The sequence below is a fragment of the Xenopus tropicalis genome, chromosome 6 (genome assembly GCF_000004195.4).
Source record: "Xenopus tropicalis strain Nigerian chromosome 6, UCB_Xtro_10.0, whole genome shotgun sequence".
NCBI lineage: Eukaryota > Metazoa > Chordata > Amphibia > Anura > Pipidae > Xenopus > Xenopus tropicalis.
The window spans coordinates 150,537,057-150,553,840 of NC_030682.2; the positions used below are offsets into that span (position 1 = coordinate 150,537,057).

At 42.7% G+C, this 16,784-nt stretch overlaps 1 protein-coding gene across 1 annotated transcript; it reads right to left on the minus strand.

Moving 5' to 3' along the window:
- Positions 1-5,273: 5,273 nt before the first annotated feature.
- On the minus strand, positions 5,274-15,449 carry LOC101731278 (ly6/PLAUR domain-containing protein 2-like). The gene is made up of 3 exons (XM_004919227.3): positions 15,010-15,449; positions 8,322-8,441; positions 5,274-5,510 (listed from the first exon to the last, which is right to left on the minus strand). Exons 1-3 carry the CDS (start codon positions 15,059-15,061, stop codon positions 5,326-5,328), a joined length of 357 nt encoding a protein of 118 aa, XP_004919284.1. The 5' UTR covers positions 15,062-15,449; the 3' UTR covers positions 5,274-5,325.
- Positions 15,450-16,784: the final 1,335 nt, after the last annotated feature.

Below are 16,784 nucleotides of genomic sequence, written 5' to 3' on the forward strand. Positions count from 1 at the left end.
GTAAGCGGGCCTCTGTTCTACTGGCTGGGAAGGGTCGGACTAGAGGGTGTAGGGCCCACCGGGAGCCCCCACATACTTTATTCTTACCATCTTGGATTCTGTTAGAAGTGTCAGCGGCACTGCACATGCTCAGTGGGCTCTAAACAGCTGAGAAGCTGAGCCTAGGGGTCATCGCAATTACTTACTAATCAGCCTTATATTGTGACATTTAGATTTATATAGTATATATACAGTATATAGCGAGGGTTATATAGTATATATACAGTATATAGTGAGGGCTATATAGTATATATACAGTATATAGCGAGGTTATAGAGTATATATACAGTATATAGCGAGGGCTATATAGTATATATACAGTATATAGTGAGGGTTATATAGTATATATACAGTATATAGTGAGGGCTATATAGTATATATACAGTATATAGCGAGGGCTATATAGTATATATACAGTATATAGCGAGGGTTATAGAGTATATATACAGTATATAGCGAGGGTTATAGAGTATATATACAGTATATAGCGAGGGTTATAGAGTATATACGGTATATAGCGAGGGTTATAGAGTATATATACAGTATATAGCGAGGGTTATATAGTATATACGGTATATAGCGAGGGTTATATAGTATATATACAGTATATAGCGAGGGTTATATAGTATATATACAGTATATAGCGAGGGTTATAGAGTATATATACGGTATATAGCGAGGGTTATATAGTATATATACAGTATATAGCGAGGGTTATATAGTATATACGGTATATAGCGAGGGTTATATAGTATATATACAGTATATAGCGAGGGTTATAGAGTATATATACAGTATATAGCGAGGGTTATAGAGTATATATACAGTATATAGCGAGGGTTATAGAGTATATATACAGTATACAGCGAGGGTTATATAGTATATATACAGTATATAGCGAGGGTTATATAGTATATATACAGTATATAGCGAGGGTTATAGAGTATATATACAGTATATAGCGAGGGTTATAGAGTATATATACAGTATATAGCGAGGGTTATAGAGTATTTATACAGTATATAGCGAGGGTTATAGTGTATATATACAGTATATAGCGAGGGTTATAGAGTATATATACAGTATATAGCGAGGGTTATATAGTATATATACAGTATATAGCGAGGGTTATATAGTATATATACAGTATATAGCGAGGGTTATATAGTATATATACAGTATATAGCGAGGGTTATAGAGTATATATACAGTATATAGCGAGGGTTATAGAGTATATATACAGTATATAGCGAGGGTTATAGAGTATTTATACAGTATATAGCGAGGGTTATAGTGTATATATACAGTATATAGCGAGGGTTATAGAGTATATATACAGTATATAGCGAGGGTTATAGAGTATATATACAGTATATAGCGAGGGTTATAGAGTATATATACAGTATATAGCGAGGGTTATAGAGTATTTATACAGTATATAGCGAGGGTTATAGTGTATATATACAGTATATAGCGAGGGTTATAGAGTATATATACAGTATATAGCGAGGGTTATAGAGTATATATACAGTATATAGCGAGGGTTATAGAGTATTTATACAGTATATAGCGAGGGTTATAGTGTATATATACAGTATATAGCGAGGGTTATAGAGTATATATACAGTATATAGCGAGGGTTATAGAGTATTTATACAGTATATAGCGAGGGTTATAGTGTATATATACAGTATATAGCGAGGGTTATAGTGTATATATACAGTATATAGCGAGGGTTATAGAGTATATATACAGTATATAGCGAGGGTTATAGAGTATATATACAGTATATAGCGAGGGTTATAGAGTATATATACAGTATATAGCGAGGGTTATAGAGTATATATACAGTATATAGCGAGGGTTATAGAGTATATATACAGTATATAGCGAGGGTTATAGAGTATATATACAGTATATAGCGAGGGTTATAGAGTATATATACAGTATATAGCGAGGGTTATAGAGTAGGGATGTAGCGAACCCGCGCAAAAATGTTCGCGAACCCGTTCGCGGACTTTCGCCAAAACTCGCGAATATTCGCGAACTTTGCGAACCCCATAGACTTCAATGGGAAGGCGAACTTTAAAACCTAGAAAAGCCATTTCTGGCCAGAAAAATGATTTTAAAGTTGTTTAAAGGGTGCCACGACCTGGACAGTGGTATGCCGGAGGGGGATCAAGGGCAAAAACTTCTCAGAAAAATACTTGTAAAAAAAACGCCAAAAAAAAGTGCCAAAAAAAAACGCAAAAAAATAACGCAAAAAAATTTGCGAACGCGAACACCCGATGTTCGCGCGAATTAGTTCGCCGGCGAACAGTTCGCTACATCTCTATTATAGAGTATATATACAGTATATAGCGAGGGTTATAGAGTATATATACAGTATATAGCGAGGGTTATAGAGTATTTATACAGTATATAGCGAGGGTTATAGTGTATATATACAGTATATAGCGAGGGTTATAGAGTATATATACAGTATATAGCGAGGGTTATAGAGTATATATACAGTATATAGCGAGGGTTATAGAGTATATATACAGTATATAGCGAGGGTTATAGAGTATATATACAGTATATAGCGAGGGTTATAGAGTATATATACAGTATATAGCGAGGGTTATAGAGTATATACACAGTATATAGCGAGGGTTATAGAGTATATACACAGTATATAGCGAGGGTTATAGAGTATATACACAGTATATAGCGAGGGTTATAGAGTATATATACAGTATATAGCGAGGGTTATAGAGTATATATACAGTATATAGCGAGGGTTATATAGTATATATACAGTATATAGCGAGGGTTATAGAGTATATATACAGTATATAGCGAGGGTTATAGAGTATATATACAGTATATAGCGAGGGTTATAGAGTATATATACAGTATATAGCGAGGGTTATAGAGTATATATACAGTGTATAGCGAGGGTTATATAGTATATATACAGTATATAGCGAGGGTTATAGAGTATATATACAGTATATAGCGAGGGTTATATAGTATATATACAGTATATAGCGAGGGTTATAGAGTATATATACAGTATATAGCGAGGGTTATATAGTATATATACAGTATATAGCGAGGGTTATAGAGTATATATACAGTATATAGCGAGGGTTATAGAGTATATATACAGTATATAGCGAGGGTTATAGAGTATATATACAGTATATAGCGAGGGTTATAGAGTATATATACAGTATATAGCGAGGGTTATAGAGTATATATACAGTATATGTTGGGGGGATCCTTAATGGGGAAGGATCTAGGGGTTTTTGTGGATAACAAGTTGCCCAATCCCAGGCAGAGTCAGTCTGTGGCTACTAAAGCTAATAAAGTGCTGGTATAAAGGGCATTGACTCAAGGGGATTTCAACTCAAACTCCCCAATGTCCATTTATCCCTCATTCTCACTGATATAAAGTTTCTAGAGCAATAAGTGTCTGTTCCCATTCCCTGCCGGCTCTGACTCCTGATATTTTATTGTGTAATTGGTACCAACGTTCCTCCCAGTGGGTCTCGGGCACAGAACTCGCACTCTAGGGCTACATCTTCCCTCCTTCACTGAGGGATTCCAAGATACACATGGTGACCGGTACCCTCCATTTTTACCCATCGTTATCATTTTATCCATCATTCAGGGTCGGACTGGGGGGTGCAGGGCCCTGCCGTGGCCCACACACCCACCCCCCGGCCACCGGGGAACAGCTCTGGGCTACCGGGTTTTTCCCCATGCCCCGCTGGCCCAGCCCGACCCTGCCCACACTGGGTGTGGGGCACAACTGACTGTAACTCACGCCCTGAGCCGGGGCAATAATATAAGGAGAGAGGTTAAAGGGAACAGGGAGTGCAGGGCCGGTATCATTATCTGGTTTGTGAGTAAATGTTATGGTTTCTGTCGGCATTTACGGCTCAGATCTGGCACGGCAGGGCTTTATGGGGTTAATCCAAAGCCTCCGATCTTCATTTTATTTGCTCGTTATTTTCTGCCCTTGAGATCATCACAATAAGCAAATATACAGCTCCCAGCAACCTCTATTGCTTCTATATTATATATACACACACACACAGTCAGGTTTATATATACAGGTATGAGATCCCTTATCCGGAAACTCATTATCCAGAAAGTTCCAAATTACGGAAAGGCCATCTCCCATAGACTCCATTATAAGCAAATAATTCAAATGTTTTAAAATGATTCCTTTTTCCCTGTAATAATAAAACAGTACCTGTACTTGATCCCAACTAAGATATAATTACCCCTTATTGGGGCAGAACAGCCCTATTGGGTTTATTTCATGGTTAAATGATTCCCTTTTCTCTGTAATAATAAAACAGTACCTGTACTTGATCCCAACTAAGATATAATTACCCCTTATTGGGGCAGAACAGCCCTATTGGGTTTATTCAATATTTAAATGGTTTTTAGCAGACTTCAGTTATGGAGATCCAAATAACAAAAAGATCCCTTATACAGAAAACCCCAGGTCCCGAGCATAACTGGTATGGGACCTGTGTATACCTGTCTATATATATATATACACACACATACAGGTTCATACTAATGCTAATTAATAAAGAATAAAGTGAGTGATGTTATTGCTTTGCCACCAATGGGGATGTTCACCTCTGAGTTAACTTTCAGTAGGATGTAGAGAAGGATATTCTAAGACAATTTGCAATTGGTCTTCATTTTTTATTATTGGTAGTTTTTGAATTATCTTACTTTTTGTTCAGCAGCTCTCCAGATTGGAGTTTCAGCAGCTATCTGGTTGCTAGGGTCCAATTTCCCTTAGTTACCAGGCAGGGGTTTGAATGAGAGACAGGTATATGAATAGGGGAGGGGCTGAATAGAAAGATAAGGAATAAAAAGTAACAATAACAATAAAACTGGAGCCTCACAGAGCAATAGGGTTTGGCTGCTGTGGGCAGTTGACCTGTTGCTAGGGCTCAAATCACCTTAGCAACCATGGAGTGGTTTGATTAAGAGGCTGGTATATGAATAGGAGAGGGGCTGAATAGAAAGATAAGGAATAAAAAGTAACAATAACAATAAAACTGGAGCCTCACAGAGCAATAGGGTTTGGCTGCCGGGGTCACTGACCCCCAACTGAAAGCTGTAAGGAGTTATAATCAAATCATTCAGACACTCAGGGAGATACAAGCAATGACTTGGGCACAAAAAGGAAACACGAAGCCAATTTCTTAATCATTCCGTGTTTATTAAGGCGAAGTAGGCGGGGAATCACAAGTCACCGATGGGCGGAGTTCACTGAAGGGAGTTTTTAACCAGGACCAATGCGAATCCCAGAGAGAGAGCCAAGAGGGCGGAGCTGTATGAGACCCCCGTAGCGCCACTCAGGTTGCACAGGTCAGTGGAGCAACAGGCCACTGTGTTGGTCTCAACGCTGCTTGGGGCACAGGAGGTGGCGCAGGATTTGGTGATGGAGATCCCTGAAACGGAGGGTCAGAGGTCACTTTCCAATACCCAATAGTGAATAAAGTACCCCCTATTGTATAATATAAGGAGATTATAAGCCCCCGAGGAGTTCCTTATAATATATAGTGAATAAAGTGCCCCCTATTGTATAATATAAGGAGATTATAAGCCCCCGAGGAGTTCCTTATAATATATAGTGAATAAAGTGCCCCCTATTGTAACATATAGGGATATTATTAGTGATGGGCGAAAAGTTTCGCCAGGCATGGATTCGCGGCGAATTTCCGCGTTTCGCCATTGGCGGATTGTTTCGCGAAACGGATGAAAAATTTCGCCGCGGAAAAATTCGCCGCACGTCCAAAAATTGTCGCGGCGTCAAAAAAGAATAGTCGCGGGCGACGAAACAAGAGCCGCGCGACGAAACAAGAGCCGCGGGCGATGAAACAAGAGCTGCGCGACGAAACAAGAGCCGTGCGACAAAATAATAGCTGCGGGCGACGAAACAAGAGACGCGCGACGAAACAAGAGCCGCGGGCGACGAAACAAGAGCCGCGCGACGAAACAAGAGCCGCGGGCGACGAAACAAGAGCCGCGCGACGAAACAAGAGCCGCGGGCGACGAAACAAGAGCCGCGGGCGACGAAACAAGAGCCGCGCGACGAAACAAGAGCCGCGGGCGACGAAACAAGAGCCACGGGCGACGAAACAAGAGCCGCGCGACGAAACAAGAGCCGCGGGCGGCGAAACAAGAGCCGCGCGACGAAACAAGAGCCGTGCGACAAAACAAGAGCCGTGCGCGACAAAATAATAGCCGCGGGCGACAATTTTTTTTGTCGCACGACATTTTCGCCGCTTCGCGAATTTTTCGCCGTTTCGCGGATCTTTTCAAAGATTCGCGAATTTTTCGGCGAAGCGAAACGGAACAGATTCGCTCATCACTAGATATTATAAGTCCCCGAGGAGTTCCTTATAATATATATAGTGAATAAAGTGCCCCCTATTGTAACATATAGGGATATTATAAGCCCCCGAGGGGTTCCTTATAATATATAGTGAATAAAGTACCCCCTATTGTAACATATAGGGATATTATAAGCCCCCGAGGGGTTCCTTATAATATATAGTGAATAAAGTGCCCCCTATTGTAACATATAGGGATATTATAAGCCCCCGAGGTGTTCCTTATAATATATAGTGAATAAAGTGCCCCCTATTGTAACATATAGGGATATTATAAGCCCCCGAGGGGTTCCTTATAATATATAGTGAATAAAGTGCCCCCTATTGTAACATATAGGGATATTATAAGTCCCCGAGGAGTTCCTTATAATATATAGAGAATAAAGTACCCCCTATTGTAACATATAGGGATATTATAAGTCCCCGAGGGGTTCCTTATAATATATAGTGAATAAAGTGCCCCCTATTGTAACATATAGGGATATTATAAGCCCCCGAGGGGTTCCTTATAATATATAGTGAATAAAGTGCCCCCTATTGTAACATATAGGGATATTATAAGCCCCCGAGGAGTTCCTTATAATATATAGTGAATAAAGTGCCCCCTATTGTATAATATAAGGAGATTATAAGCCCCCGAGGAGTTCCTTATAATATATAGTGAATAAAGTGCCCCCTATTGTAACATATAGGGATATTATAAGCCCCCGAGGAGTTCCTTATAATATATAGTGAATAAAGTGCCCCCTATTGTAACATATAGGGATATTATAAGTCCCCGAGGAGTTCCTTAAAATATATAGTGAATAAAGTGCCCCCTATTGTAACATATAGGGATATTATAAGCCCCCGAGGAGTTCCTTATAATATATAGTGAATAAAGTACCCCCTATTGTAACATATAGGGATATTATAAGCCCCCGAGGGGTTCCTTATAATATATAGTGAATAAAGTGCCCCCTATTGTAACATATAGGGATATTATAAGCCCCCGAGGAGTTCCTTATAATATATAGTGAATAAAGTACCCCCTATTGTAACATATAGGGATATTATAAGTCACCTCTGAGTTCCATCATGGAACTCCAAAGTCACCTCTGAGTTCCATGACCTGTATAAAAGCACGATGCCTTCGGCCTCGTGCTTTTATACAGGTCATGGAACTCAGAGGTGACTTCTAATATCCTTATATTTTACAACAGGGGGTACTTTATTTATTTCAGTTTCAGTGATCCATGTGACAGAAATGACATCTCTGTCCCATTATAACTGATGACCATTTATAAGGATATAATTTACAGTTTAGACCCATAGGGACCCACCTGTATATTATACAGGTTATACAGTCAGTAGCAGGTCCTTGTTGGGGGTCTGATGGGAAAGCCCTGCCGGCTGCTGGTTTATGGCCAGTAGGATTTTGGGGAACCATCTCATGTTACTGTTGGGGTTCTACTTTCCGAACCCTAAAACTTTTTATTTATAACCCGTAATATAAATCACATTAACAGTAATATTGGCCAATATCGTATGGTGAGGGACAGATGGGCCGCTATGTACGTGGCTAATAGGGGGGCTTCCCTCATGCCTGAAGGTATCCTTGATCCATGGATCCCCCTTTCTCCAACCCTTGTGAGATGGAAGGTTCTATAACCAGGGGGTCTGCTCAGTGCCCCGGATCTATAAAGAATAATTATGGGGTTCCCTCTGATGGATCCCCCATAGTCTTCCACCAATGACTATGGAACCAGCAACCTGAAGAGCGTCCATCTTTATTGCCCCACCTCAATTCAGGCAGAAGCCCACCCACTCTCTCATGCAATTGCCCCCTCCCTCTAGCTTGAGAGTCCCATTGGGTTGAGGTCTCACCGGTGGTGGAGGAGACCACGTTGGTCCGGCAGAAGACCTCATAGATGTTGCAGCTGCCCTCGGTCTTGCAGTTGGCGTTGGTGGATTGGGACGTGCACGTGTAGCACTTGAGGGATAAGGCTGGGAAGCAAAGGAGCTGGGTTTAGAAGATAAGAAATATAGAAGGATAGATATGCTGCGCTCACATTAGATTGTAAGCTCTGCTGGTGCAGGGAGCAATGTGAATGGTAATGGAGACGGAAATAAATCATTAACAATAGATGGTATATCTAGTATAAATAAATCTAAAGCAACTGGACTTGTTTAGTAATCAGTGAAGACGTTTCACTACTCATCCGAGCAGCTTCTTCAGTTCAACTGACTGGTATGGGAAGCCCTCAGCATATGTACTCTTCCACTACTCATCCGAGCAGCTTCTTCAGTTCAACTGACTGGTATGGGAAGCCCTCAGCATATGTACTCTTCCACTACTCATCCGAGCAGCTTCTTCAGTTCTACTGACTGGTATGGGAAGTCCTCAGCATATGTACTCTTCCACTACTCATCCGAGCAGCTTCTTCAGTTCTACTGACTGGTATGGGAAGTCCTCAGCATATATACTCTTCCACTACTCATCCGAGCAGCTTCTTCAGTTCTACTGACTGGTATGGGAAGTCCTCAGCATATGTACTCTTCCACTAATCCAATACAACTGACTGGTATGGGAAGCCCTCAGCATATGTACTCTTCCACTACTCATCCGAGCAGCTTCTTCAGTTCAACTGACTGGTATGGGAAGCCCTCAGCATATGTACTCTTCCACTACTCATCCGAGCAGCTTCTTCAGTTCAACTGACTGGTATGGGAAGCCCTCAGCATATGTACTCTTCCACTACTCATCCGAGCAGCTTCTTCAGTTCTACTGACTGGTATGGGAAGTCCTCAGCATATGTACTCTTCCACTACTCATCCGAGCAGCTTCTTCAGTTCTACTGACTGGTATGGGAAGTCCTCAGCATATATACTCTTCCACTACTCATCCGAGCAGCTTCTTCAGTTCTACTGACTGGTATGGGAAGCCCTCAGCGTATGTACTCTTCCACTAATCCAATCACAATGGCACTATGTAACTCTTCAGTCCAGTTGCTTCATAGACAATAGATGGTTAACTTGCCCTTGTCTTTTAGTTTTTGGGCGAAAACAACTCGCTGCCAGGGATCTTCTCAGCTGCAACTTTTCAAATTATCTGTCTGTCTGTCTAATCTATATAATCGATCTATCTAATCCATAACATCTATCTATCTATATCTATCTATCTATCTATCATCTATCTATCTATCTATCTATCCATCTATATCTATCTATCATCTGTCTTTCTATCTAATCTAATCTGTCTATCTATCCATCTATCTATCCATCTATCTATCCATCTATCTATCCATCTATCTATCTATCATCTACCTATCTATCCATCTATCTATCTATCTAGCTATCTATCAATCATCTATCTGTTTGTCTATCTAATCTATATCATCTATCTATCTATCATCTATCTTTCTATCTATCCATATCTATCTATCTATCTATCTATCTATCCATCTATATCTATCTATCTATCTATCATCTATCTATCTATCTATCTATCCATCTATCTATCTATCTATCTATCCATCTATATCTATCTATCTATCTATCTATCATCTATCTATCTATCTATCAATCATCTATCTGTCTGTCTGTTTGTTTGTCTATCTATCTAATCTATCTATCATCTATCTATCTATCTATCATCTATCTATCCATCTATATCTATCTATCTATCATCTATCTATCCATCTATCTATCATCTATCTATCTATCAATCATCTATCTGTTTGTCTATCTAATCTATATCATCTATCTATCTATCATCTATCTTTCTATCTATCCATATCTATCTATCTATCTATCTATCCATCTATATCTATCTATCTATCTATCTATCTATCATCTATCTATCTATCTATCCATCTATCTATCTATCTATCCATCTATATCTATCTATCTATCTATCATCTATCTATCTATCTATCTATCTATCAATCATCTATCTGTCTGTCTGTTTGTCTATCTATCTAATCTATCATCTATCTATCTATCTATCATCTATCTATCCATCTATATCTATCTATCTATCATCTATCTATCCATCTATCTATCTATCTATCTATCAATCATCTATCTGTCTGTCTGTTTGTTTGTCTATCTAATCTAATCTATATAATCTATCTATCTATCTATCTATCTATCTATCTATCTATCTATCTATCTATCTATCTATAATAAGGGATAGGGTACTTGAATACATTGCAGGTCACAATACTATTAGTTTGTGCCACATGGGTTTATGGGTAACAGATCTTGCCAGACTAATTTAGTCGCCTTTTATGAGGAGGTGAGTAGGAACCTTGATGCTGGAATGGCAGTGGATGGGATCTACTTGGACTTTGCTAAAGCGTTTGATACAGTACCTCACAGAAGGTTAATGATCAAATTAAGGAATATTGGCCTAGAACATAATATTTGTAATTGGATAGAGAACTGGCTGAAGGATAGAGTACAAAGAGTGGGGGGAAATGGAACATTTTCTAATTGGGCCAGTGTGGTTAGTGGGTACCGCAGGGGTCAGTCCTTGGGCCTTTGCTTTTTAACTTGTTTATTAATGCCCTGGAGGGGGGCATAGAGAGTACTGTTTCTATTTTTGCTGATGACACTAAATTGTGCAAAACTATAAGTTCCATGCAGGATGTGCCGCTTTGCAGAGCGATTTGACAAAATTAGATAACTGGGCAGCAAACTGGGAAATGAGGTTCAATGTTGATAAGTGCAAAGTTCTGCCCTTTGGTAGAAATAATATAAACGCAAACTATCTACTGAATGGGAGTGAGTTGGGGGGATCCTTAATGGAGAAGGATCTAGGGGTTTTGTAGATAACAAGTTGTCTAATTCCAGGCAGTGTCATTCTGTGGCTACTAAAGCAAATAAAGTGCTGTCTTGTATAAACAGGGCATTGACTCAAGGGATGAGAACATAATTTTGCCCCTTTATAGGTCCCTGGTAAGGCCTCACCTTGAGTATGGGGGCAGTAACAGTGAGTATGGGGGCAGTAACAGTGAGTATGGGGGGCAGTAACAGTGAGTATGGGGGGCAGTAACAGTGAGTATGGGGGGCAGTAACAGTGAGTATGGGGGGCAGTGACAGCGAGTATGGGGGGCAGTGACAGTGAGTATGGGGGCAGTAACAGTGAGTATGGGGGCAGTGACTGTGAGTATGGGGGCAGTAACAGTGAGTATGGGGGCAGTAACAGTGAGTATGGGGGGCAGTGACAGTGAGTATGGGGGCAGTGACAGTGAGTATGGGGGGCAGTGACAGTGAGTATGGGGGCAGTTACAGTGAGTATAGGGGGCAGTGACAGTGAGTATGGGGGGCAGTGACAGTGAGTATGGGGGGCAGTGACAGCGAGTATGGGGGGCAGTGACAGTGAGTATGGGGGGCAGTGACAGTGAGTATGGGGGGCAGTGACAGTGAGTATGGGGGGCAGTGACAGTGAGTATGGGGGGCAGTGACAGTGAGTATGGGGGGCAGTGACAGTGAGTATGGGGGGCAGTAACAGTGAGTATGGGGGGCAGTAACAGTGAGTATGGGGGGCAGTAACAGTGAGTATGGGGGGCAGTGACAGCGAGTATGGGGGGCAGTGACAGTGAGTATGGGGGGCAGTAACAGTGAGTATGGGGGGCAGTAACAGTGAGTATGGGGGGCAGTAACAGTGAGTATGGGGGCAGTGACAGTGAGTATGGGGGCAGTTACAGTGAGTATAGGGGGCAGTAACAGTGAGTATGGGGGGGCAGTAACAGTGAGTATGGGGGGCAGTTACAGTGAGTATGGGGGGCAGTAACAGTGAGTATGGGGGGCAGTAACAGTGAGTATGGGGGGCAGTTACAGTGAGTATGGGGGGCAGTAACAGTGAGTATGGGGGGCAGTAACAGTGAGTATGGGGGGCAGTAACAGTGAGTATGGGGGGCAGTAACAGTGAGTATGGGGGCAGTAACAGTGAGTATAGGGGGCAGTTACAGTGAGTATGGGGGGCAGTTACAGTGAGTATAGGGGGCAGTTTTGGGCTCCAGTCCTTAAGAAGGATATTAATGAGCTGGAGAGAGTGCAGAGACTGCAACTAAACTGGTTAAGGGGATGGAAGGGTTAAACTATGAGGTGAGACTGTCAGGGTTGGGGTTGTTTTCTCTGGAAAAGAGGCGCTTGCGAGGGGACATGATTACTCTGTACAAGTACATTAGAGGGGATTATAGGCAGTTGGGGGGGTTCTTTTTTCCCATAAAAACAATCAGCGCACCAGAGGTCCCCCCTTTAGATTAGAGGAAAGGAGCTTCCATTTGAAGCAGCGTAGGGGGTTCCTCACGGTGAGGGCAGTGAGGGGGTTGGGGAATGCCCTGCCGGGGGATGTTGGGTAGGGGGTTCCTCACGGTGAGGGCAGTGAGGGGGTTGGGGAATGCCCTGCCGGGGGATGTTGGGTAGGGGGTTCCTCACGGTGAGGGCAGTGAGGGGGTTGGGGAATGCCCTGCCGGGGGATGTTGGGTAGGGGGTTCCTCACGGTGAGGGCAGTGAGGGGGTTGGGGAATGCCCTGCCGGGGGATGTTGGGTAGGGGGTTCCTCACGGTGAGGGCAGTGAGGGGGTTGGGGAATGCCCTGCCGGGGGATGTTGGGTAGGGGGTTCCTCACGGTGAGGGCAGTGAGGGGGTTGGGGAATGCCCTGCCGGGGGATGTTGGGTAGGGGGTTCCTCACGGTGAGGGCAGTGAGGGGGTTGGGGAATGCCCTGCCGGGGGATGTTGGGTAGGGGGTTCCTCACGGTGAGGGCAGTGAGGGGGTTGGGGAATGCCCTGCCGGGGGATGTTGGGTAGGGGGTTCCTCACGGTGAGGGCAGTGAGGTTGGGGAATGCCCCTAGAGATGTGGTAATGGCAGATTCTGTTAATGCCTATAAGAGGGGCCTGGATGAGTTCTTGATCAATCAGAATACCCAAGGCTATTGTGATACTAATATCTACAGTTAGTATTAGTGGTTGTATATATAGTGTATGTATGTGAGTGTATAGATTGGTAGGTGTGGGTTAGGTGTGCTGGGTTTACTTGGATGGGTTGAACTTGATGGACACAGGTCTTTTTTCAACCCTATGTAACTATGTAACTATCTATCTATCCATCTATATCTATCTATCATCTGTCTTTCTATCTAATCTAATCTGTCTATCTATCTATCTATCTATCAATCATCTATATGTCTGTTTGTCTATCTAATCTATATCATCTATCTATCTATCATCTATCTTTCTATCTATCCATATCTATCTATCTATCTATCTATCTATCTATCTATCTATCTATCTATCTATCTATCTATCTATCTATATCATCTATCTATCTATCTATCTATCATCTATATCATCTATCTATCTATCTATCTATCATCTATCTGTCTGTCTGTTTGTTTGTCTATCTAATCTATATAATCTATCTATCTATCTATCTATCTATCTATCTATCTTTCTATCTATCCATATCTATCTATCAATCTATCTATCTATCATCTATCTATCTATCTATCTATCATCTATCTATCATCTATCTATCTATCTATCTATCATCTATCTATCTATCTATCTATCTATATCTATCTATCTATCATCTATCTATCCATCTATCTATCATCTATCTATCTATCTATCTATCTATCTATCTATCAATCATCTATCTGTCTGTCTGTTTGTTTGTCTATCTAATCTATATAATCTATCTATCTATCTATCCATCTATATCTATCTATCATCTGTCTTTCTATCTAATCTAATCTAATCTGTCTATCTATCTATCTATCTATCAATCATCTATATGTCTGTTTGTCTATCTAATCTATATCATCTATCTATCATCTATCTTTCTATCTATCCATATCTATCTATCTATCCATCTATATCTATCTATCTATCATCTATCTATCTATCTATCTATCATCTATCTGTCTGTCTGTTTGTTTGTCTATCTAATCTATATAATCTATCTATCTATCCATCTATATCTATCTATCATCTGTCTTTCTATCTAATCTCATCTAATCTGTCTATCTATCCATCTATCTATCTATCTATCTTTCATCTATCTATCATCTATCTATCTATCTATCTATCAATCATCTATATGTCTGTTTGTCTATCTAATCTATATCATCTATCTATCTATCTTTCTATCTTTCTATCTATATCTATCTATCTATCCATCTATATCCATCTATATCTATCTATCTATCTATCCATATCTATCTATCTATCCATATCTATCTATCTATCTATCTATCTATCAATCATCTATATGTCTGTTTGTCTATCTAATCTATATCATCTATCTATCTATCATCTATTTTTCTATCTATCCATCTATATCTATCTATCTATCCATCTATATCTATCTATCTATCTATCTATCCATCTATATCTATCTATCTATCCATATCTATCTATCTATCCATCTATATCTATCTATCTATCTATCTATCTATCTATCTATCTATCTATGGTGCATATGTGAGCTGAGGGTACATATATAGAAGGAGGGAAGCCATAGTGTAGGTGACAGACATTGGCCCCAGTAAAGGCCGTTCCTACCTGACCCGGCGCAGAGGGCGGTTACTATCAGTGCGATGCTCAGAGTTGCCATAGCGACAGTAGGAGCCCAGTAAGAGTGAGTCTGGGAGTCTGGGAGCCGCTCAGTCTCTTTATATTTCTGTATGTAGGGGGCGGGGTCAGTATTATTTGAATGCCCCTCCCCTCTCTTTTCATATGGAATAATTACTGGGTGTGGCACCAACTTTCTAACGGGAGCATGTGACTCAGGCAGCAGTCTCTTACCCAGGGGTCAGTCTGTCTCTTACCCGGGGGTCAGTCTGTCTCTTACCCGGGGGTCAGTCTGTCTCTTACCCGGGGGTCAGTCTGTCTCTTACCCGGGGGTCAGTCTGTCTCTTACCCGGGGGTCAGTCTGTCTCTTACCCGGGGGTCAGTCTGTCTCTTACCCGGGGGTCAGTCTGTCTCTTACCCGGGGGTCAGTCTGTCTCATACACGGGGGTCAGTCTGTCTCTTACCCGGGGGTCAATCTGTCTCTTACCCGGGGGTCAGTCTGTCTCTTACCCGGGGGGCAGTCTGTCTCTTACACGGGGGGCTCCCAATAATGGGGCAGTTATGAGCTCACAATGCCTGTGTGTATAATATGTGTGTATGTGTAACAATAACAATGTACTGCCCCAACCCAACAACCAGAACCAGAACCACTTCCCCAGCTCAGTGATCTCAGGGAAATCCCATCTGGAAAGTCCCAGAGCCGCAGTATGTCCTGCCCCGTCTCTGCCCCGACTCTGCCCCGTCTCTGCCCCAACTCTGCCCCGTCTCTGCCCAGTCTCTGCCCCGTCTCTGCCCCGTCTCTGCCCCGTCTCTGCCCAGTCTCTGCCCAGTCTCTGCCCCGTCTCTGCCCCGTCTCTGCCCCGTCTCTGCCCAGTCTCTGCCCAGTCTCTGCCCCGTCTCTGCCCCGTCTCTGCCCCGTCTGTGCCCCGTCTCTGCCCCGTCTCTGCCCAGACTCTGCCCCGACTCTGCCCCGACTCTGCCCCGTCTCTGCCCCGTCTCTGCCCCGTCTCTGCCCCAACTCTGCCCCGTCTCTGCCCCGTCTCTGCCCCGTCTCTGCCCAGTCTCTGCCCCGTCTCTGCCCCGTCTCTGCCCCGTCTCTGCCCCGTCTCTGCCCCTACACAAACACCAGCCGGGTCCTGTTGGTTCCTACACAAATTCTGGTTCCCACCTGGATCAATTCACTCGGTTCTGTTGTACAAGTTGGGGGGGGGGGGCTGTACTTTTGTTCCAATTTCATTGGGTCCCAGGGAAGCCCCCTACCAACCTGGGCAGGGGAAGGACATTTCTGGTAATTGCCCCTACCTCTTTTTAACATGGGCTCAGTCAGTTGGGGGGGGGGTATGTAGAAAAGGGGCAGAAACACTGACTGACCTGCCAGATATAAATGTATTATTGTTACACACAGAGCCGACGCTTCGTACCCACAGAATTAGCCATAACTAGGAGGGGTCTTGGCAGGGCAGATCTGGGGGGGTAGCTGGGCAGATATGGGGTATTGGCAGGGCAGATCTGGGGGGGTAGCTGGGCAGATATGGGGGTAGCTGGGCAGATATGGGGTATTGGCAGGGCAGATCTGGGGGGGTAGCTGGGCAGATCTGGGGGTAGCTGGGCAGATATGGGGGTAGCTGGGCAGATATGGGGTATTGGCAGGGCAGATCTGGGGGGGGTAGCTGGGCAGATCTGGGGGTAGCTGGGCAGATATGGGGAATTGGCAGGGCAGATCTGGGGGGGTAGCTGAGCAGATCTGGGGGGGTATCTGGGCAGAT